This window comes from Macaca nemestrina, chromosome 12 (assembly GCF_043159975.1).
Source record: "Macaca nemestrina isolate mMacNem1 chromosome 12, mMacNem.hap1, whole genome shotgun sequence".
NCBI lineage: Eukaryota > Metazoa > Chordata > Mammalia > Primates > Cercopithecidae > Macaca > Macaca nemestrina.
In genome coordinates this window covers 49364299-49389823 of record NC_092136.1, presented here as the reverse complement: position 1 = coordinate 49389823, position 25525 = coordinate 49364299, and the positions used below count along the sequence as shown (strand labels likewise).

General features: G+C 34.8%; 1 protein-coding gene across 19 annotated transcripts in view; it reads right to left on the bottom strand.

The window, feature by feature from the left end:
• LOC105486943 (SRY-box transcription factor 6) overlaps positions 1–25525 on the bottom strand; it is an 806217-nt gene that overhangs the window by 410715 nt on the left and 369977 nt on the right. The window contains exon 1 of one of the 19 annotated variants that reach the window (XM_024794527.2): positions 23789–23990. The exons of 16 other annotated variants lie outside the window; for them this stretch is intronic. Coding sequence is in view for 1 of the 3 variants with exons in the window: in XM_024794514.2 (XP_024650282.2) it covers positions 15317–15333 (17 nt within the window). In the remaining 2 variants the exon portion in view is untranslated. Of the gene's footprint in view, positions 1–15316; positions 15405–22626; positions 22794–23788; positions 23991–25525 lie in introns of those variants that run through there. 2 more of the 19 variants (XM_024794529.2, XM_024794514.2) reach the window with 2 other exon arrangements.

Sequence of the window (25525 nt, the reverse complement as noted above, 5' to 3'; positions counted from 1 at the left end):
ATGGACATTCCAAGACATGCAAGGGCTGGGACATATAAAAGAATATGGTTACATTCCAAGAAGAGGAAGAACTTTGAAGTGACTGAACTATGGAGTACATGGTGGGAAGTAGTAGGAAAAATATCTAGTAAGACAGAATGACAACAGATTGGAAAGGATTTCAAGTGCAATTCAAAATAGTTTGGGTTTTATCCTCTGGGAAGTAGGAAATCATTGGATTAGCCTATGGAGCAGTAGGTCTGAATTTCCCTTATGAAAAAAAAAATCTCTAGTGGCCTTAGGAAGGATGACTCATTCAAAAGGTTGTATATATGTTTATGCTCCTGTCATTTGTATTTATGTGCGCTCACCTGTCCTTTCCTTATCTTGTCCTTGGTGTTCTGCTTGACATGTGATACTGACCAGTTCCTCTCTACCTCTACATTCTTTCAAGTCTCTGTTTTAAGTCCCTACAACTGCCACTGATAAATGTTGTTGAAAGAAGGTAGATGAAGCGAGTAGGGAAGGAAGAGGAGGAAATAATATGAATAATCACAAAGGAAATATCAAAGAAGAGAGAAGTTTTACTAATAAAAATAGCAATGCAATGGCTAATGGTATTGAGTGCATACTATGTGACAAGCTCATTACTTTATGCTTCACAGTACCTCATTAAATCTCAAAACAACCCCACAACAAAGCTACCAATGTATCCCCATTTGCGGATAAGCTAAGTGAGGCTTAGAAGTGGTTAAGTAATTTGACTGTGGTTATCAAGCAAATGAGAGAGAAGAGATTCAAGTGAGTCCTGTCTGATTCCAAATCCCATGCTTTTAACTTTTATACTATACTTCTAATGATATCAGTTACTGAATGTTAGCCATGTGTCAAAAACTATCCTAGCTGCTTTGCACAGGCTACCTCTAAGACCTACAACAACCTAAAAAAGTAAATATCATTGTCCCCATTTCACAGAAGAGAAAGGAGACTGAGTAGCTGATCTAAAGTTGTACAACTAGTAAGAGGCATCACCAGAGTTTGGGTGGTGATGCCTAGTCTGTTTGGATGCACCCTTTCCACTACATTATGATGTGTATATATTCTGATTCTTTCCTTCCTTCCCTGCAAAACTCTTCCCCATCTCTACATTTCCAGATATTACCTTCAAGGCTCAGCTAATATCTTACTTCTTCCAGAAGCCTGTCTGCAAAATATTAGTTCACCATTGCATTCCTATCACAATTATTTGTGTAACATTCATTTAATTTGATCAAAATAGATATGTATTTATTTCCTCCTATATGTTTATGTTCTATATCCCCAGTCAACTCCACAGTGCCTGTAGCAGGCTCCTCAGACAAGAAGTACTGTCCAAACACAGCTTACACTACTCAGCCTCTAGAAGGGGACAAGAATTGTGTCATAATACTTTGTATCCCCCAAGATAACTGGCAGAAACCTAAGTATAGTAGGGCTTAATAAATAATGTGTTGAATGACTCCAATATACTCTAAAAGTAAGAAGTTTTTGGCCAGGTACGGTGGCTCATGCCTGTAATCCCAGGACTTTGGGAGGCCAAGGCAGGCAGATCACAAGGTCAGGAGATCGAGACCATCCTGGCTAACATGGTGAAACCCCGTCTCTACTAAAAATACAAAAACTTGGCTGGGTATGGTAGCGGGTGCCTGTAGTCCCAGCTACTCGGGAGGCTGAGGCAGGAGAATGGTGTGAACCCGGGAGGCAGAGCTTGAAGTGAGCCAAAATCATGCCACTGCACTCCAGCCTGGTCAACAGAGCAAGACTCCATCTCAAAAAGAAAAAAAAAAAAGAAGAAGTTTTCAAAAATAATATTAGCAACAGCTAACTCTCCCTGTATGTATGGAGACTTTATATATATTCAATCCTTATAAAAGCCAGTAACTTAGTTACTATTGTTATCTTCTTTTTACAGAAGAAACTCTGTAAAATCAAAAAAGTTAAGTGACTTGTTCAAGGTCATGAAGCCAATAAGGATGGCAGAGTCAAGATTCAAGCCCATGCAGTCTCACTTCAGAGTCAGCATTCTTTTGACTACTTTATAATGAAACCTTCACTCAACAGATATTGTAATAAAACCTTCACTCAATAGATGTTGTTCCAAGATTAAACAACTCTCACGTCTTCGAAAAAAATTGTAAATTCACACATTACTTCTGCTATAAACACTGGAAAAGATAGAAAGAAGAGTCTGTCTGCATAGAGTAGAAAACCAGAGTAGCAGGCACAAAAGTGCTAGGGAAAATAATAAGAAAAGAAAATTGAGAAGTATTTCTCTTACAAAAAATTAGTGTGTGCCATTTTTGCATAATTTTCTGTGATTTATGAAGCATCCATGCCAACTTCCTCTCAATACACCAAATTAGATAGCATAACTCCGAGTGAGCAACCATTGTTAAGCAAACACCCTGAAACCCTACCCCAGAAACATGTAATCCTGAACCAGTAAAATACAACCACCTCTGCACTGACACACAACAGCTGTTTAGGGTGTCCAAGGAATGGCCTGAAGATAGGAAAAATTGGAAAACTGAATACCAATTTCCAAATCTTTTAAACTTTATTAAGCTGTTGCAAAATTCATGGAAAAGAAATGTAAGATATATCTCTACTTTTAAATGGCAACAAGAAATTTTTGATAACTTCAAAATCATGAAAAATAGAGGTAAGTGATGTATGCTTGTATGTAATTCATAATTTATAATTTGCAAGGCCTTATCCTGTACATTATTTCTTTCAATTCACATAATAATTTGGTGAGATCAGTAGTATTATCATCTCTACAGAATCAGCCTCTACAAATGAAGCTTAGAGAAGATAATTTCCCACAGTTGTTTAGGTAGGAAGTGGCTAAAATCCCAGTCCTCTAAAATAAAGCCCTTTCCCTTGCATCATGTGGTTCCTCTCATAGAAGAAAAGGGAAATAACAGTATCTTGTGTTACAGAGGGGGAAAAAGTAACAGTGATTGCAAAATGGACAACGACTAAAACATTGGAATGACAGGTTTCATCTCTCTTTCTCTACTCTTTTAAGGAATCTCCACATTTCCCCTTTGAAAGTAAAATAAATAAACTAAGGGGTACAAGTAATAAAAAAATAAAGACCCTCCCAGTTGCTTTCCATCCCCATGTTCCCTAACTTCACTCCTCCACTCTCTGAACCTTGTGGAACAATCACAGTAACATGGTACCATCATAGTTATGTGATAGACACTCAAAAAAGCCCCATGACTCAGTTCAGAGAAAATGCCAAAGGAAAGCCTGAGAAAACCTAGAACATGGAAAATAAAGCAATTTTCCCTATAGAACAGCATGATAATTCTCCAAAGGAAAATATAATATAGCATGACTATACAGAAGTATTGCGTGGTATGCTGTATGTGATGAAAAAAAAAAGTGGGGGAACTAGAGTCTGGAAAATGGAAGAAAAATGAAAAAGCAGACAAGCCTATCTAGAATCTGTTATGCCTGCAGAATTCCATGCCTCAGAGTAAAGAAAAATGCCTGCTTCAGAATTCTATAATTTTCTGGGGAATCGAGATCAATAAGCATGTCTACCCTTTCTCAGAACCAGCACATAGAATTTTTCATCATCCATATGCAAGGAATGACAAGTCAGACACTTCATTGCAGAGGCAGCCATTGTGAAAATGGCCACACAGGATACACCTGTGATACCTCTGGTCATAGAGATCTTTCTAAGTCTGGTACTATGCCGGTAACATACAAACATATGGTTCCAGAGATGGTTTCACTGTTCTTCTTTCATTAATTCATTTGGTAAATACACATATGTATATGCCTGACACTGTTCTAGCTGCTGAGGATAAAGCAGTGAACAAGATAAAACACCTGCCCTTATATACTTGCATTCTAAGTCAAATTAAACCACCTACAAGATTTCTTCCAACTCTAAGATTCTTAAAGTGCAAATGTCCCTGGTAGAAAGACAATTTGAGCATTTAAAGGAAAGGGACCACCTTCTAGCTTCAGCATCTAGCATAATGCTTAGCACTCAGTAAAGGCTTTTGAGTAAATGGAGAAAACCACTTTATAGATTGAGCTTTCCTTAATCTGAAAATGCTCCAAAATCTGAAAATTTTTGAGCTCCGACACAATGGCCAAAAGACATGCTCATGGAAGCATTTTAGATTTTTAGATTTTCAGAAGAGGGATGTTCAATCCAGTATCTGCAAATATTCCAAAATCCTCCCAAAAAAGTCTGAAATTTGAAGCACTTCTGATCCCAAGCATTTTGGATATGAGATACTCAACCTGTATTAAAGATGTAGAAACAGATTTAGTTGGTTAAATAAATCACGATGGTAGGTGGTAGGGCTAAGAACTACGTCCTGTCAGAGTGCTATTCTAGGAACACCTTATAATTTTGATAAAAATAGGTTAAAACTTTATTTTTAAGGACTACTTGGTTACTGAAAGTCAGTTCCCCAACAGTTAGTCTCTGCATCTTTGCTTATCTGTGTACTTATTAGCACCATACAATTTAACACTTAGTTTTTCTCTAATTGGCATCAAAAATAAGATTTGAATGAGCTTAAAGATTAAAAAAAAAAAAAAGTACCTCAGACGTTATCTGGCTCCAGCCTCTCACTTTTCAGATAGGGAACTAACCAGATGAGCATGGAAATTTGCCTGAAGTCCCACAACTAACCCATGGCAGACGTAGCACAAAAACCCAAGTCTTCTGACACTTAGCCAGATGTTCTTTTCCATCACCACACCGTCTCTTCTAACTTCCTTGATGGTAGGAACTATTTGTTCAATGTTTTGGGTATTTCCACGAGCATGCAGAAAGTATATAATGCTACTGGCATATTATATTACCCAACAAATTAACTATAAAGAATTTTATTTTTCAAATCTGACCTTTCCTGCTCCCTGAAACTTCTCTATTTCAGTTGGGCTAGAAAATTTGTAACAGCTTTTGAACCAAGATCCTGGCCTAAAAGATTCTAGAAGGAATTTGCTAAGCTTAATGCAGAACAAGAATAACTATCCCAACATTCTTTTACCAGAAAAAAGAAAAAAAAATGTCAGGGCTTACAGGATAAGCCCCTTCCAATTAGGTTTTTCCAAAAAATAACTTAGTAGCTCAAAGACTTGCATCTTCAGGAAAAGAGCCTACTAGCCTAGCTGAAAGGAAATCTTCCTGAGCTGCACTTACAAACTTGATCTACTCTCCAGCCAGGCCTCCCTCAAAGAGGTGTCAGAGATTGCACAGGAGCACTAAATTGAGAGCAACCAGACTGTTCTGGTTCTGTCACTTATAAGTTTTGACATTGGGCAAAATCACTTATCCTTCTTTTGTTTATTTTACCCATCTGTAAAATAGGGATAATAATATTTACCCTGATTACCTCACAAGGTAATGAGGTAGAACACATGAGCAAATGGTCATAACATCAATTTGAAAAGTATAAAACACCATACAAATGTAAGGTAGAGCAATTAATCATTAGTATTATCACTCAGAATGACTATGTATTTCAGAGGCCAGGAAGCTATCTTGTAAATCCAGTAAGAAAAGGGCAGAGGCCATGTGACATAGCAGGAATATCAAAACTTTGGAGTCAGATAACTATAGATATGAATTCAAATTCTGTGACTTTGACAAGCTGTTCAAATTATTTAAGCCTCAATTTTCCCACCTGTAAAACTGGGATAGTACTACTGTGGAACTACTATAAAGAACAAGTAACACATACTTTTTTCTAGCCATTATCCACAGTTTTGCTTTCTGCAGTTTCTGTTACACACAGTCAACCAAAGTCCAAACATAGGTGACTATAGCACAATAATATATTTTAAGAGACACATTCCCATAATTTTTATTACAGTATATTGTTTTAATTGTTCTATTTTATTTTTGTTGTTATTCATCTCTCACTATACCTAATTTATAAATTAAACTTTACCATACGTTTGTGTGTATATGAGAAAAACAGAGTATGGATACGGTTCAGTACTATCTGTGGTTTCAGTCATCCACTGAAGGTCTTGAAACACATTCCCCATCAGATAAACAGGGAAGTATTGTGTGTGTATGTGTGCATTTGTGTGTGTGTGTGTGTGTGTGTATGTATCTTGTATGGTATAAAATAGTAATTATTATTATCATAAATAAATTTCCTCTTCTAGAGGGTTTAGAACTTCAGGGTTTTATCAGGCATTCCACCATGTAAACAGTTTTAATATCTATGATGTAAACCCCACCAACCACAAAAACAACATTCTTGACCAACATAGTAAAAAAAAAAAATCAGATGTTAATTAACCAGCATATTACAAATCAGGCCAGAGTTTAGGAGCCAGTTCTATCAATGGATATTTTCTCAGTCACTCAGACAAACTGTTGTGCTTATTTCAATTCCAGTGTACTGAAGCTTTCTTTGTGACTGGATTGTTGGACTGCTGCCTGCATTTCTGTCTTCTGTGAAAATGCCAAATGTATAGAAATTTCAGTCACCAGATTAGATGCTCGTCTTAACAATATATTATGCTGTTTGGTGTCATGTTGACATCCTGTTGATGATGTTCATGACTTTTTATGCCTTCATTTTGTTCTTTGGTTTCACTAAAAAGTAAAAAGCTCTTAGACTAATGAATTCAAACTCTTCAGACATAGTGCTGCTTCCCTTCCATGAGAAAAGGATATATTTCTGGTTGCAGACATATGTGGCACAGACATGAGATCACAGCTTTAAGCTTAATAGAAGAACATAACAATCTATTCACTGTTTACACTTTAGCCCAAAGGGCAGCTGGAAATCACAACCAGCCATATGCAGTACCGAACAAGTGGTCATGACTTTATTAATAAAGCCAAGAATTAACAAATAAGATTCTGGGAATGGTACAGTGAGGGGCAGGAGTCTCTCACCCCAGGCCCCTCGAAGTACTAGGCATAGGGCCCAGGCTATTGTTGAGAATGTCCTTTGGGATTAGACTATTCTCTCTGCCAGGATTTCATTTGCCATCTTTCATATTTCCCAGTTCTCCCATACAGTGTTTAATCAGCTGCTGGTTGGAAAGGGCTCCCTATTCTTCTTGCATCCTGACATCCTGAAAAGGGAGCAAGTTATAAAATTATCTACATGTAACTGAAACAAATTGCACATATAGATATGTTTTTGTACCATAAAGAACTATTTCAAGTAGAGAAAAATATGCAAATAATCTCTCACTTAATCCTTCCCAGTCTATGACAGGTATGAGTAATATTATCTACAATCTATAATGATAACCGATATTGAGAAAGGCTTAAGGACACTGAAAGCAAATTGTAGAACAAAGATTTAAACCCAGGTCAAATTCCATGTTTTCACCATTCAATAACTACCACAGAGAACTAATTACTTGATAATCCACAGCCTATCATCACAATTACTTTCTTTCTGCACTGAGATATATACAAATTTACTAGGAAAACTTACTACCCAAAGTGAACCACTGTTTAACACTGAAGCATTTCTTACATACATAAGTACCACAATTTACTAATTTTCTATCTGGTCCCTTCACTTCCTTTCCATATCTAACAGATACTGTCAGGTGATAAATTTGTGACCCAAATATGAACATCGTAACACAAGTGTAAGAGCATAAAACCATCAAAACATGTATAAGCCTTCATCAAAGTGAAAAAACTCTATTAGGTCAGCAGAAATTAAGTAATCAATAACTCTTATAAAGATAACTACACCCCCTAAATCTATAAAAATTTAAAAAATTTAATATGACTGCTCATATAGATGGTACAGATATCTGATATTTGCTAGAATAACTAGTTCATCCAAAGCGAAGTTTATTCAAGTGTAATGGGTAGAGAAGGAAAATCTAAATCTACAGGTTAGCTCCTCAGACTAGGTCTAAATATAGTTTAGATTTTGAGAAAGCACATTTTGCTTTTATGTGTGTTCTAATTTTGGTTTTGTTCTGTTTCTGAAACAGAAGTAAAGTTGCGTGTTTTGAACTACACAGTCTTTTTATTAGAATTATCACTTTCAGGCTAAATATATCTTCAGTTTTCAATTGGGTCCAAATGAAGACTGTATTCAGAAAAACAAGAGTGGAGGAAAGAACAAGGTTCCAAATGCACCCTCCCTCACACCATGCTAGGCTAGAAGAGACAGTATATATACTGAGATCTTTTTTTTTTTAATTATTTTTTATTATTATACTTTAAGTTCTAGGGTACATGTGCATAACGTGCAGGTTTGTTACATATGTATACTTGTGCCATGTTGCTGTGCTGCACCCATCAACTCGTCAGCACCCATCAACTCGTCATTTACATCAGGTATGATGCCACTGGTGGCCTAAGTCATTCACAAACTTATGACACAAAGCGTAACCACATTTTCTCCCTTGAGGCTTAAAGGAAAGACTCTGCTCCCAAAGTACAGACAGTACTGTGTATCCACAGTATGAAGCAAAAGGAAGAAAGAGAATACCCCAGTGAAGTGCAATATTTATCTCAGATAACTTTCCCCGGAATTATAAATCACCTTGGAAGACTGCTCTCAATCTCACCCTCAGCTTAGATACATCACAAAATAAATGCATGATTTACAAATTCTAGGAGCTTATCACCACAACAGCGTGAATCAAAATGGTGCAATGGCTAAAATTTCCAAAGGACTAAACACCAATAATAGAATAAAGAGAAACTGTTATCTAGCACCCTGAAGTTTGTATATATACAAATAATGCACGTACATTATAAAAGTAAATTTTCTAAAAAGTATTACATCTAATACAGTAGGGAAAGTCTTCACTTATCATTAATGGGTTCTTGGAAACTGAAACTTCATATAAAACAACCTATAACAAACCCAATTTTTTTTTACTTTATTTATTTATTTATTTATTTATTTATTTATTATTATACTTTAAGTTCTAGGGTACGTGTGCATAACGTGCAGGTTTGTTACATATGTATACTTGTGCCATGTTGGTGTGCTGCACCCATCAACTCGTCAGCACCCATCAATTCGTCATTTACATCAGGTATAACTCCCAATGCAATCCCTCCCCCCTCCCCCCTTCCCATGATAGGCCCCGGTGTGTGATGTTCCCCTTCCCGAGTCCAAGTGATCTCATTGCTCAGTTCCCACCTATGAGTGAGAACATGCAGTGTTCGGAACAAACCCAATTTTTTAATCATAGTTATAACAAATCATTATTAATCTCATTATTCAGGGACTTCCTGTATGTCTTTTTACTTAAAAGTCTCGGCTTCCATGAACTTTTTGATGATGTTAAGTGAGGACTTACTGTAGTCTCTTACTTGTCTATTGGCCACAAAATAATTCTTCAATTGACTAGCACTCCCATTACATTTTGCAAATTATAGCAGACAACAGAGACATAGCAAAAAGAGCACTGAACATAATAAAATTGCAATAAACGATAGGTCTCTAGTCTGTTTCTCTCCAATATCTAGATTTATTTAAAGTTCAGATTAGAGAGGGAAAAGATCAGCCTAGCCAACATAGTAAAACCCCATCTCTACAAAAAATACAAATGTTGGCCGGGCACGGTGGCACACACCTGTAGTCCCAGCTACTCAGAAGGCTGAGGCAGGTGAATCATTTGAGCCCAGGAGGTTGAGGCTGCAGTGAGCCGCAATCTCACCACTGCACTCCAGCCTAAGTGAAAGGGTGAGACCCTGTCTCAAAATAATAATAATAATAATAATAAAAGAATTAAAAAGTGTCTTTTCAACAAATGGTGCTTGGAAAACTGTATATCTACATATTTAAAAACTGAAGTTTAACCCTTATGTTTAATTATATTTTTCAAATTAATTGAAAATGAATCAAAAACAAAAGCTAAATATATAAAACTCTGAGAAGAAACCTTAGAGGAAACCGTCGTGACATTGAAGATTTCTTAAATATGACACAAGCAACAAAAGAAAATCAGATAATTGAATTTCATCAAATTAAAAACTTTTATGCATCAAAGTAAACTATCAAGAAAATGAAAAGGCAACCTAGAGAATGGGAGAAACTTTTGCACATCACACATCTAATAATGGGTGAGTATATAGCATATATTTAAAAAATGCCACAACTCAAAAACAACAAAAACAACAACCTGATTCAACAACGAGCAAAAAATTTGAATAGATTTTTCTCCAAAGAATGTATATAGGCCAGGCGCTATGGCTTATGCCTGTAATTCCATCATTGAGGCAGAGGTGGGAGAATAGCTTGAGGAATTCAAGACTAGCCTGGGCAACATAGCGAGACTCTGTTCTCCACAAAAAGGAAACCAACCAAACAAAAAAGAATGTATACAAATGACAATAAACATATGAAAAGATGTTCAAGATCATCAGTCATTAGGCAAAGCAAATCAAAACAGTGAGATACCACCTCATGTCCATTAGAATGACTATTACTTTAAAAAATGAAAAATAACATTTAACCCACCTACAGCTAACTCCCTATTCAAGTCATTGCTCAAATGTCATATTCTCAATGCATTCTTCTCTGATCATCCTATTTAATATTGTTTCTTTTCACCAGTCTTCCTTATCCTAATCTCTATTTTTTGCTTTTTCTATAGCATTCATAAACTCCTAACATACTATATAATATACTTACTTGTTATTGTTGTCAGTTCCATGAGAACTGAAAAGTATTTGTTTTATTCACTAATATATTTTAAGTACAAGAATCAATTAACTAGTTTCTCGCCTGGAGATAGAAAAGAGTTTAAAAGTTTTGTAAACCAAATCATTCTTTAATCAGTTCTTATCCTCTTCAACACCAATTATTATCTTCCATTTATCATGAACAAATAACCAAAATACAGTGGCTTAAAATGTAGTGCTCCATGTTACTAATTATTTCAGTAGAATGAGGTCTCAAAATTTTATTCATGCCCTAACATTCACAGTGTATATGCCACTTATTCACTTATTGTCTCTTGATTCCCATATCACTCTTCAATTTTCTGCCTTGTGATGCTGGGGCACTGTATTTTCCAGACTTCATTGCCAGCTGCTTTCTGGTTAGGTTCTGCCAATGAGAGAGACTAGTAAGAAATTAGAACGTGGGGAGAGACAAGGGACTTCCTTCCTCTAACTACTGTCCATCATCCCTTCAGCAGCAAAAGACACTTATGGCTGCACCATTTATATTTCCACCAGCAATGGCTTCTTTCAGTCCTCCCAATACCAGCTGCCTAAGCTCCTCAGAAGTACCAGCACAAGCTGGCCACCATCCTCTTAGTGATTACAGCATAAGTCATGCCATGTTCTCCTCAGTGGTCTGAACAGAAGTCATGCAGCACATCCTCCCCGTCAAAAGTCCACGCCCCAATCACAAGCTTTTCCAAGCTTGTGGGTTTAAGTAACACAAATTTTTCCATTTTGTTCCATCAGCCCCATCGCTGGTAGCTGCTCCCTACAGTTGTTAATATCTGGGTTACCTCAGCCTCCTTTTTTGCTTTTTTGGTTTTCCAAAGCCTATGTAACAAATTCCTTCAATGAAATCCCATGTATTTGAACTACTTATCATGTTTTTTGTCCTGACTAGACACGGCTGTATCTGGTAGAGTATAACACTTCAGGCAGACCAAAAGATTGACAGCACAATAAATTTGTAACTTTGTCCCTTAGAATTTATATAATTCAGATTTGTTATATTATCTCAACCAAAGAGTTATAAAATAGATCTTTAAAATAGAACCAAAAAATGGATTGAGATCCAGAAGTGCTATGTTCATATCTGTATACTCTCATAGAATTTATCTCCAACCCACTCCTCTCTCTTGCCTACTCTATATCTCCATTTGGATGTCTAACATGCATCTCAAACTTAACATGTCCAGAACTAAGCTTTTGATATTCCCTCTAAACCCTGTACCTTCCAAAGCCTTTCCTATCTTGCTTGTAACTCCATCCTTAGCTTCTCAGGCCAGAATCCTAGAGTCATCCTTGATTCCTTTCTTTCTATCATCCAACAAATCCAGTCTGTCAGAAAGTCCTGTGAGTTCTTCATTCAACATATATTCAAAATATATCCGCTTCTCACTACCTCCACTACTCAAAGCCACCAAGAACTCTCACTTAGGTTACTGTAATAGCCTCTTAAGTGGTCACCCTGTTTCTACTCTTTTGCATCCCTATAATTTATTCCCAGCAACAACCAAAACGATCCTTTTAAAATAAACATGAGTCAGATCATACCACTTGTTTGCTCAAAATGTTCTAATGGCTCCCCATCTCCCACAGAGTAAAAGTCAAATCCTCACAACCACCTACACATTCCTATCTAACCTGGCCCCTTTTTTGAAGTCATTTTTCTGACTTCATTTCCTATTATTTTCCCCTTCACTCACTTGTCTCCAGCCACTCTAATCTCATCCCTCCCCATACCTTGAACATACCAAGCACACTTCTACCTCAGAGTCTGCACTGGCCCCTCCCTTGGCCTGGAATGCTCTTCCCCCAGATATCTGCATGGTTCCCTTTCTCTGTTACCTCAAGTTTTTAGGCAAAAATTTTATTCTCAATGATACCCTCCCTGACTATCCTATTTAAAGTTGCACATATACCTCCACCCTGGGTGCTTCCTATCCCCCTTTCTTGTTTTATTTTCTCCACAGCATTTATCTTCTACCTTGCTTTATAATAATTTATTTGTTCTTTTTTTAATAAATTGGTTGTTTCCCTCTGCTAGAATGTAAACTCCTTGAGGGCAGAGATTTCTGTTTTGATCATTGATGTATCTCCAATCCCCAGCTGGTGCCTAGCACATACTAAGTGCTCAGTAAACACTTGTTGAATAAAATTCCAAACTCCAAAGCACCAAAGAATAATGAATATGTGTACATAGACACACTATGTGATACATGTTGCATGTGTATAAATATTATCTTGCCTTTATTCTAAAGTATAAAATTGTATTTCAAACTCTAATACTATAGTATTACTACACCAAAATTACTATGTGCCTTTGTTCTTATGGAGTCACGTGAGATCAGGTGTAGAATTTTCTACTTCCGGCATCATGTTGGCACTCAAAACATTTTAGATTTCGAAGCGTTTCAGATTTTGGATTTTCAGATTAGGGTTGCTCACCCTGTAATACATTTAAAGAACTTCAGCACAATGGCTGGGTCATAGATAATACTCAGTATATGTTAGCTAATATTATTATAAAAGGCACCTAATATTTGTTAAATGACAGGTAAAACCTCCCAAACTCAGCATTTTATACTGCCTTAATTTGTTTACATTGTGAATGTACTGAAAGCAAGAATCATATTTTATGCTTCTTTTGTATCTGGCATTGTATTGAACATATTAGTTCAGTAAATAATTGATTTGTTTATTGATTGATTAATGACATATATTGTTAAATCTACTAAAAGTATAGATTGTGAAAGCCAGGTAACTCAAGATGACCAGAATAAATAAAACAGGACTTAAGAAAAGTAAATTGTTCAATTCTGCCTCCTCATCACACTAACTAGGTATGATACTAAAGTACACCAAATACTTATTTTTAATATGCAATAGACATATGTATATTTTCTAGTAGAAAAGGAATAATGACAAATTAATGGCATAGGAATAAAAGACAAAAAGAAAGAAAAAGTAGAGACAGATGGCAGACTTTAAAATTGTGGAGCCAACTAATCAAGGTTGCTAGAAGTCACCAGGGAGAGTAAAGCACTAACAAAGACTTCAGTTGACAGTAAAGGGTGGGACTTTGTTGGAAAGGCCACTTCTCCAAAACACCATCACAGATAAGCCCAGTTGAGTGACAGCTAAAATAACTGACTCCAAAAGAAGTATACAGTTAACCACTGGTCACAAGAAGCTAGAACACTGATTTTTCACAGGAGAGGAACTGCGGAAGAATTTAAATAAAAGCAAAGTAATAAGAGAATAAAATCATCATTAACCACCCTTGAGATGTTGATGGAGAGAGTCAGTAGAGATTAGTCAATTTGTTATCACCATCTGGGCACCTGTATGGAATGACTGGAACTGAAAGATCCCTTAGAAAAAAAGTAAAATTAAGGTTCTGATATAAAAATATTATTTCATTTATATGAATCCCTGCCCATCACTTTGAAGACATTTCATGTTTTGTCCTCATGCCATAAAAGTTCACACTAGTTAATGCAAACTATGCTCATACATATGATATAACCATTTTTTTCACAAAGGTAATTTCATGGTATGTAGATATATTTAGGTAGAAAAAATCATGAGAAGAAACATTGGCATTGTACAGAATGTTATTCCTAATAGTGTGTTAGCATATGAATATGTATACATCTATAAGCAATAGTGCACAAAAATAAATAAAATTTCATCATAAAACTGTGGTTATGGCAAACCCATCTCAACTTTTTGTTCCTAATATATTTTCATCCTTCACAGCAGAATGACAACCATGAAGGACAATTCATGATATGCAGTTCTATATTTCTACAAAATGTAAAGCAGTAAATTCTAGACGCATGCCTAAAACAGAGATGTGGCAGCAGTCAATTCAAGCAAACGGGTCCTTATTCAGTTTCTGTCCTATTGTTTCAGGTGCCTTCCTTTACCTCACTCTTCCTTTCACACTTTGTTTTGTTCCTTGGGTCTAACTTCCTTCTTGGTGTTATTCTTTCACTACTAAATAAACTTAGACTTCTACTCTATTAAGATAGTTCTTATCATCTATAACACCTTCCCTTACTGCTCTAGAAACAGTAAATCTTGCAAGTAAGTGATGCAATATCACACCTGAGAATTTAATTTATAGGTTTCTGCAAGTTCCAGAGATACAATCATACCCAGGTATTGTCAATTTTTTAGAGCAAAAGTGTGTAGGTTTTCTGGTTGATTACTTAACTCTAATCCTTAAGAATAAAAGTAAACAACAAATACATTGAATAAACACATATGTGTATACATATTATATGTTCTGAACATTATTAGGTCATAACCATGCTGAAATGAAAAGAGGGAGGGAGGGAGGGAGGGAGGGAGGGAGGGAGGGAGGAAGGAAGGAAGGAAGGAAGGGAAGGAGGGAGGGAGGGAAGGAGGAGAAAGGGAAGGGAAGAAGGAAGGAAGCTAACTTATCTTGATTAATACAGAAATGTAGCCCTTAGTATAGCTAATAAATACTCAAGGCTGTGCATCACTGACCCAACTTTAACTCAGTACAATTACTATGGCTTCCATGCTGATACTATCGCAAAATATTATGCTATATCATAATGACTTAAGTCATAAAGCCAAATCTTTCTTTCTCTGAATTACCTTATGTGCCTCTTCATTATTCAGAACATCCTGGACTGCATATGAACTGAACTGGGAATTACCTCTTATGAAACACTGAAAACCCCATGGAAGTCCACCCAAAAAATAAGGATATCTGTAAAACCTATTCCAAATGTTTTCATTGTCAGGAACTCAAATCTTTTTTAGCTCATTAGAATCTCTGGTAATTATAACATATAGTAACTTTTAGTTATATTATCACTAATTCACAGGTCTGCAGTTTTCTTTCTAACCCTTCTGCATTCTTAAGATTCAGAGTTATTCAGATAAAATGATGGCAATGCATTTCAAAGTAATTCTAAAAATTAACTTCTACAGCTATGCAATTGGTATTTCAAATATCACACGTGGAATACATTTTAAACAGAAAAAAATTAATATTAATGTCATTATCCTTTTCTCCTATTTAGCACTCTTAGAGTCTTATTTAAGAAACACATGCCACAATATGATTCAAATACTTTAAATAATAAAAATGTTAAAAACATGTGGTGAGGTTTCTTTGTAACGAAAAAAAAAACAAACACACTCACGTGGCAAAAAGAATTATGTGCGTGTCATAAATTTACCCATTCTATGCTGTATTCTCTCAGGCAATGTTCTATACCCCATAAAATCCAAGAAACAATAAAATAAAATTGTGTTTGAAAGCCAGACAAATACTTAAATATTTGTCTGAAATATTTCAGAGCAGGTCCATTTTTATTCCTTTCATATTCATATTCTCTCTCTCCCATCTCACTCTCCAAACTTCTCTCCATGATCATCTTTGTTATTATTGATGTTTCTATATTTTCTATCACTGTTTTAAGAAAAGGAGACAACCATAGTCCAAATTCATAAAATGAAAGTCAAACTTGATGCAACACTATGCCTATTAGCAACTTTTAAGAATGGAACTTCAAAATAAAGCATCATCTAACAATAACAACAAAAAAATACTGCTGCCATTAGGCGTTATATGAAAAAATAGGTACAAGTTCCACCAACTCATGTAAAAAAAAAAAAAAAGAAGCCTCAGAAGTTTACTATTATTAACTAACACTTCAAAGCTTTTTCAAACTTTCTGGCCCACACCAATTAATTTGCCACCCTACCCATTCATACAAAAGTTATACATATTATTAAACAGAATAATGACATCTTCTCATCACACCTAATCTCTCCAATTGAAATCAGATTTTTTGCATCACTGAACCAGAGAGGTTGTTACAACTGAAATGAAAGTGAGACCTAGAGAGTTTAAACACTTTGTTCAAGTAATTAGTTACAAATTAGTAGCAGAGTTAAAATTAGAACCCAGTTCTCCAAACTCCAAAACACCAATCCAGATCTTGAAACTTCAAAGCACATAAAAAAAGAGAAGAAATTGTCCTGGTCCTAAAGAATTCACTAAAACTCTAAAGTTGCATATTTCTGCGGTGAATATTATTTGGTCACAGTAATGGAAGTAATTGAAGAGCTAATGCAAACACATTTTTTTTTAAAGATTTGACTAATCTCAAATAATTTAAAGAGCTAATGCACACCCAGCAATCCCATTACGTGGTATAAACCTAAAGGAATATAAATCCTTCTGCTATAAAGACACATGTACACATATGTTTGTTGCAGCACTATTCACAATAGCAAAGACTTGGAACCAACCCAAATGCCCATCAATGATAGACTGCATAAAGAAAATGTGGCACATATACACCATGGAATACTATGCAGCCATAAAAAAAGGATGAGTTCATGTCCTTCGAAAGAACATGGATGAAGCTAGAAACCATCATTCTCAGCAAACTAACACAGGGACAGAAAACCAAACACCGCATGTTCTCACTCATAAGTGGGAGTTGAACAATGAGAACACATGGACACAGGACGGGAAACATCACACAATGAGACCTGCCGGGGAGTAGGGGGCTAGGGGAGGGATAACATTAGGAGAAATACCTAATGTAGATGACGGATTGATGGGTGCAGCAAACCACCATGGCATGTGTAACAAACCTATACGTTCTATACATGTATCCCAGAACTTAAAGTATTATAATAATAATAATTAAAACAATTTGGCTAATCTCAAATAATTTCTGTAAACATGTGGCATACCTAATGTGATTTATTTTCTTCCTGGATTTATACCTTCTAAATTAGATTGGCTTAAGGTCAATATTAAAATGAACTTGCATCCCAAAACACTAGCAAGGAGTGGGAGTAGAAAAGATAGTGGAAATAGAGAGAGAGAGGCATCCAGAATAAAAAGATGCTAGCTGCCAAAGGAAAGTCATCCTAGAATTAGAAAATTGTTATACTCAATCCTCAAGACATAATCCATGCATGTTTGATAGTTAGCTATAATTATAAGTGAAATCCTTTGCCTACTTCCTCTACACTCCTGCCTTTAAATGGCTAAAGCCTCCTTTCAGAAGATGGGTATCAGGAATACAGGAAGAGGAAGCATATGCAAATTTAGTTTTAAAATCATAGCACTCTTGCTGACAGTAAGAATTTCACATGATCTCTGTAAGGTTAAAGTAAGAATATGAGGGAAGAATTCCTCATGGTCATCACTGAAACTCATGACTACATTCTGCAGACCCAGCACAGATCAACTTAAATTTCCCCCAGGCAACTGTTGAAAATGGGGAAAACCTACTGCACTGCTGATAGAACATTTAGACTTCAGAACTGACAACTGTATATTTTTAAAGACTCACTAAATATAAGAAAAGAGAAGGGAGATAAGGGAAGGGAAAAGAGAGAATTGGGGTGACAGAGAATATATGAAGTAGAAGAGAGGGAAAAAGAAAACAAAAAAAGAAAGAAGGGAATATTAAGGAGTGCTATCTCAGGAAATGAAAATCTCATAAAGCAACCTACAAAGGAATCTTTTATTTTTTTTTAAAAAGTCAAGTTGTTAGTTATAGAGTTATTGAAGATGTTGGTATTTGTTTCCAGACAAGGAAGATTTCAATTTTAAAATATAGTGATAAAAACTATATCATCAGGATTGAGCCTTATTCTCTTTTTCAGTAGTATATATACTGAATCAAGAGAAGGAAAAAGAGGAAGACTAAAAAGTGAGTAAGTAGATAAATAAAAACTGCAGGAAACAGGGTAAAGCCCTTTGTTAATTAGCTTCTTACTGTACAACTACTCAAAACTGTAATGTTAGTTTTCCTTGTTTATATCTCAGTTCCCAGGTATGCAAGGACAAAAATTAATCAATGTGAATTTTCTTCTCCACCAGAAATTGCCACTTTAAGCCAGTTAATAATATGAGGAGTGAGGTTGTTCATGCTAGGTACCACTGAAAATATTTTGTCACAGAAAGAACTAAAATCAAATGGACATAGAAACTATATAGGCAACCAACATTTGTTTTTATCAGAAGAGGGTAACAAGTAATTTCACTATACGAAAAAAGAGAAACAATTTTAGAAAAAAAAAATCCACTTGAAGACATTATTCTAAAGTAAGATTTATTGTTTTCTTTTCATTGTTATTATTATCTTGTTCCTGCACACGTGACTCTGCCCAAGCATGTAGAAAAACATTTCCATTGTGTTAATATCTATAGCAGAAGAGTCAGGATTTTACTAGAAATTCAACAAATTCTATGTATCTTTTACCTCCTCCATACCCAGAAAATATAAACAAGCATTTTAAAAGTAAAAATGTTTCTTTTGCCATGAGATATTAATTTCAAATGCATTAGAAATTGGAACTGCATCATACTATGAGGAGACAAATAAGCTGATCAAGACACTACGGTTTCAAATTGTTGGGCGGAGCATAAATTGGTGCATCCTTTCAGGAAGGCAACTTGGCAAAGTGTATCAAAACCAGTAAAAATTCTCTTTGAACTAGCTATCTAGGAATTTACTCCACAGATATCATCATAATAGTGTTCAAAAATTTATATGTTAAATATGTTCATTAAAGTATTACTCATGAGAGAGAAAACATCAAAACAACCTAAATGTTCAACAGTTAGTAAGTACTAACACATTTAACATTTATCCAACAAACACGTGCTGAGGCCTACTATGTGCTAGGTATTGTGGATTCATTAAATTAAAAATGTGTCCTTAAAGTAAAATACAATGCATCCTGAGATTTTGTCATAAGATCCCAAATTGCTTTTTTTTTTTTTTTTTTTTTTTTTTGAGACGGAGTCTCGCTGTGTCGCCCAGGCTGGAGTGCAGTGGCCGGATCTCAGCTCACTGCAAGCTCCGCCTCCCAGGTTCACGCCATTCTCCTGCCTCAGCCTCCTGAGTAGCTGGGACTACAGGCGCCCGCCACCTCACCAGGCTAGTTTTTTGTATTTTTTAGTAGAGACGGGGTTTCACCGTGTTAGCCAGGATGGTCTCGATTTCCTGACCTCGTGATCCACCCATCTCGGCCTCCCAAAGTGCTGGGATTACAGGCTTGAGCCACGGCGCCCGGCCCAAATTGTTTTACAAATTTAGTATAATTATATTAAAATCACAGAGATTTGGAAGTGGGGGTAGGGGGAAAGACTTGATAAAATGACTCAAAAGTTCATGTGGAAAAACAAATACTTAAGAATAACCAAGACAATTTTAAATGAGAATAATTCAACTAAAAAGTATACAAAATATGACTAATTAAAATTTGCCAAATGAATGGACAGATCAATTAAAGAAGTTAAGAAATAGACCCAAATATCCCTATAATGAAAATTATGGTGTTTAAAAGATGAATGATATGACTAATATTGTTGAGATAATTGGTTCTTCATATCTTAATTGTATATCACACAACAAAATAAATTCTAGATAGATTAGAAAAATTAAAGGTAAAAAATAACATTATAATAAAATATATGTGACCATTTACATAACGTTATATGGGAAAGACATTTCTAAAAATGGTTCTAAAGGCAGAATTCAAGAATAAAACTTTAGATTTCATGAGAGAGATTTGATTTTCTAAAACTTTTAAGTAAACAAATTGATAAAATTGAAAAAAGTCTAAATCATACATGACAAAGGGTTACTATTTTAGCATATAAAGACCTCATAAATCAATACAAATTAATTTCCCATTAGAATAATGCACAATACTTTGTGATAGGCTATTCTAAATTTTTTTATATATATTCATGAATTTCATCCTTGCAACAGACCTATGACATAAGTAATATTATTATTCCCACTTTACAGACAAGGAAACTGAAACACTGAGAAATTAAGTAAATGCTCAAGTTTACAGAGCTGTTAAGTAACGATGATACAGCCAAGATTCAAACCCTGTCATCAACAATCTGACTCCAAAATCTATACTACCTCTCAAAGGTTATGAGTAAGAAATTTATTTTTCAAAAAAGAATGCAAGCTGGGCACAGTGGTTCACGCCTGTAATCCCAACACTTTGGGAGGCTGAGGCGGGTGGATCACCTGAGGTTGGGAGTTGGAGACCAGCCTGACCAACATGGAGAAACCCCATCTCTACTAAAAAGACAAAATTCGCCGGGCATGGTGGCGCATGCCTGTAATCCCAGCTATTTGGGAGGCTGAGGCAGGAGAATCGCTTGAACGCGGGAGGCGGAGGTTGTGGTGAGTCGAGATTGTGCCATTGCACTCCAGCCCGATCAACAAGAGTAAAACTCCATCTCAAAAAAAGAAAAAAAAATGCAAATAAATGAAGAAATATTCCATTTCACTACTAATGAAAGAAATGCAAATTATACTAAAAATAAGATGCCATTTTCTACTTGTCATATTGACAACAGTTAAAAATAATAATAATAATGTGTCAGAGTGGATGAGGAAAAATCAGTACTCTTATACACTGTTGACAAGAGTAAACTAGTCAACTTTCCTGGAGGGCATTTTGGTAATATGAATCAAATTCCTTTAAAAAGGGATTACCCAACAATCTATTTTAAGAATTTAAACTAACGAAATAATTACAGATGTGTGCAAAGATTTAGCTACAAAGGAGTTTACTGCAACATTGTTAATAATAATGGAGAATCAAAAATAACCTTACCTATAGATGACCAGCTAAGCTATGAAATGGCCACAATAGAATAGTCTGCAACCATTAAAATTAATAATGTAAAACAACAGGTGGTATCATAGAAACTGTAAATTATATACCATTAAATTATAAAATAGATTATAAAACATTTGATACCATATGATCTCATTTTTGTTTAAATATACATATATATGCACATTAGATAGACAGGCAGACATAAAATCTTCAATACAAAAAGTGTGTATACCTTAATATAAAGTGAAAAGGTTTTTTTTTTATTTTTATATGTATTGCCTAAATTTCTTGTATATAATATCTGTTACTTTTAGAGTAAATAAAAAGTTCATTTTAAAAAGAAAAGTTAGGCAGGAGAAGAGAATTTGATGCCATAGGGAAATGCTCACATGTTAACTTTTTTAAAGTAGCTTGCAAAACAGCATGTGCAATAAGATCCCATTTTCCCTTTAAAAAATATGTGTATCTAAATAGAAAAACGTCAAGGATATAATCAGTATAAACATTCTGAGGTATCTCTAAATGTCATTACAGGGCTTTTATAATTTATTTTTTATATTTTCCAATTTTTTCCAATAACCATAGTTTGGTTTTTTAATCAGAAAAAATGTAATAAGAAAGACTATATTTACTCTTTTATCTAAATCCACTCTTCCAACTAATTGTTTAACAAGTCCATAATTATGGCTAAACGCAAAAAAAAACAAAAACAAACAAAAAAAAAGACATAGTAACTTCTTACTGCCAAAACAGACACAAATAACTATGACAGTTTTTCTAGGAAAAGCAAATCTCCTAAATGTATTGGTATATTCTATAGACCAATTCCAAATTTAATTTAATGATGAAACCTGTCAACTATATCAAGTTGCAAATGAGACATAAAAAGAAATCAAGCAAATACTAATAGATAGGTAGATATAATAAAATAAGACAATTGAAAAATAGTTAAACAGATGATAAAAATAATGTACTGACACTGGTCATCAATATAGCAAGATAAAAAATTAAATGAACAGGAATCAATTATTGGCAGTGTGGCACTGCCAAAAGTCCCGGCCCTGATTTCTAAACATACGATCTTGAGCAAGCCAAATAATCTCTCCAAGTTTTAGATTCCTTGTCTTTAAACTTACAGTAAAAAAAAAAAAAAAAAAAAAAAAAAATTTGATTATTTGGCTTTATAATTACAGAAAATATTGATACAAATGTAAAGAATTTCCATATGACTAAGCTAATATAAACCCTAGAATACCTCCAAAATTAGTACTTACTTAATTAAACACAGACGAAGATGGTAATGCCACAAGACAAAAAGAGAATTTTAGAAAGAAAGAAAGAAAATGAGAAGAGAGAAAAGAGCTGACATCCTTGATAGTGAAGAATTTCTGCAATAGGGAATCAAGGCCCAGGAAAACTCAGTAGCTTTTTCTTATTCCAGAAAAAGAACTGGGGACCAAATTTCTCAATTTTGGCTGCTAGCCTCCAGCCTAACTAATCACCCAGTTGCACTTCTGCACATGGAAAAGCTGATAGACCATCAACAAATTCTTTATCAAAATAAACACTTTGTAACACTGACAAAATTAAAAGTGTTGTAATCTATAAATGGCTCAGCTTGTTCTGTTAAAACTTTATCCCAGTTGGACACTATGCTTAAAATATGTTCAATTTTTTTCTTTACCTCTGTTGCAATTTTTAAGTCACATATATTTTCTTCCATCTCTAGAAAGTAAATTTGTTTTCATAATTTTCCAAATTATATTTATATACATTCTTCATGAAAATATGCATAATATAGTCAGTTTCATTTTTTTTCTCTCCAAAAGAGAAAACATGCTTGAAACCTTTTCTTTTTCAGTAAAAAATTCTAGTCTCACACATCTTGTTTCACTGACTTCCATATCTAAAACTTCTCCTTAATCCCCCACTCCCTCCCAAAACCCAAACATACATACACATACACACACAGGCAGAGGCACAATGGACACAATACCAAAATTTTAAAAATAAATGTTTAGACATAAAAATACCTGAGGGTGACACTAAGTTGTAAGCTATTTCTAAAACAATTTGTTAAGGTAGTGGGAAAAAAAACACACAATAGACATTCTAATCAAAGTCTGGTAATTTTTCTCTCCAAGTGAATGTTATTAACCAGAATAATAAACCACTATTAAAATAAGCAACTTCTTACAGTTAATCATTATAAAAGAAGAGTAAAAGTCTTAAAAAGCAAAGTCTTTGCTTATCAGAATGTTATTTTTACTTTAATTATTAAAGGATCTCTGGATATCACAGGGTTGCTTCTCTCCCAACCATCATCAAAACATTCAGTAAAAAACCTTTGTCAAATACGGTGTCACTCAGTTCATAAATAACAACATACTTGTCATCTGCACACATAAATAACAGCCTAAATGTTTAATCAAATACCTCGACTTCAGGAATTAACTTCTTGCCTTTGTCCTTTGGTGGCCACGGTATCTTCATTGGAAGCCTCTATTGCTGTCATTATTTCTAATTGAAATCATCCTCTACCTCCACACCCTTCCACGAAGGAAACATGGCTTTTATCTTTGTCTTGCACATGCACACAACAGAGGGAGGGAGAATAATTTGCTATTTGCACTTTCAATAATAAAATAGCAAATTAATAAGGAGTGCTCTCTGTTATAGGATACCAAGCACGTTCAACACTCAATTCAGCTGTTGAAAAGAACTGCACTGTAACCCTTTTACCTAATATAGTATATGTTTAAAAGGCAGAGGAAATCTCTCAACTTGGGGGAAAATTATCTAAAGGTAAAGAGATGCTATATTTAATTCCTCACTTGAAGCTTGTGTCTATTCTGAATAAAATACTGCAACTTTAGGTGTTTCTGTGCTTAGATTTAAGAAATGGACCTAAATGAAGTTAGAGAGTTCAATGTGGAATCATTGTCAACTCCAGGGTAGTTGTACTAGTTGTACTAGTAATGGCAGAGTCAGGATTTTAACCTAGGCAGACTAGCTAAAGACCAAGCTCTTAACCACAACTTAATCTCTTAAGCACCATTAAAAACAAAACAAAACAAAACAAAAACAGAAACAAAGACAAAAAAACTAATTAAAACTTTTTGTTCCCTTTTCATGGATAATTTGAAGTATACATTGAGATTAAATCCTGTTTCCCTGAGAAATATAGCTGTACAATGTTGTGTTAGATAATTATTGTATTAACTTCTGTTTAAGTACCCTTTGATATAGGAAATTTAGCAAAGAATGCACTCATGATTCTATGAGTCATGAAATAGAGACTTCTGTAACAATAATAAGAATTGCTCTTTCCTTCATAAAATGTTTAAAGTTCATTCTTTTAGGATTAATTGAGCTTAAATACTGAGTTCCTTAGACTCTCCCACATTTATGTCACTACATTGCTCCATAGATTCCTTACACAGCAACATCCTTATAACAGAGCAATAAGAAGAATCAGAAAGGCAGCAAAATCCAAAACAGATGTCTCAAGGAAATACATTAAAGCTTATTTACTTTGCTTAAAGGAGAATTCCTCAGCTCAGAATCTATTTACTCTTACTTAAGCATAACTGTAGCACAATTTTAATTATTTGAGGAGCACACCTAGGTTCAAATCCTGCTTCCACCACTTACCAATAATACAATCTTGGGCAAGTTGCTCGACTTCTCTGAGTCCAGGTATCTTTACCTGTATAGTAGTTCACCTTGCTGCAGTGTTGCAGGAATAAACCTAATAGATACATGTAATGTTCTTAGCACAGTGCCTAGCATATACTAAGTGCTCAATAAATGGATCTTTAATATCCTTAAATATAAACTAATAGCAATTCAAGGAGTTATTTTGAGAATTAAATGGTATCACATGTAAAAGCACCTACATTAGTGCTGTACAACAAAAGGGAGGCCTACAAAATGTTAGTTTTCACTCTTTTCTTATCTAATTTAACAGCTCATAGCCAAATAGAAGTAGCAGCTTATAAAGGAGTGTGGGAAGAGGACTGATATTGCTAAAGGCAAAAACACTAATTACAGAGAAATGACAACAAGTCTGAAAAAGGCAAAGATAGGAAACCAAAAATTCAGACACAAGAACTCAAAAAAAAAAAAAAAAAACCAGCAATTTGGAGACCACTCAATGTAGAGATAAAGTCT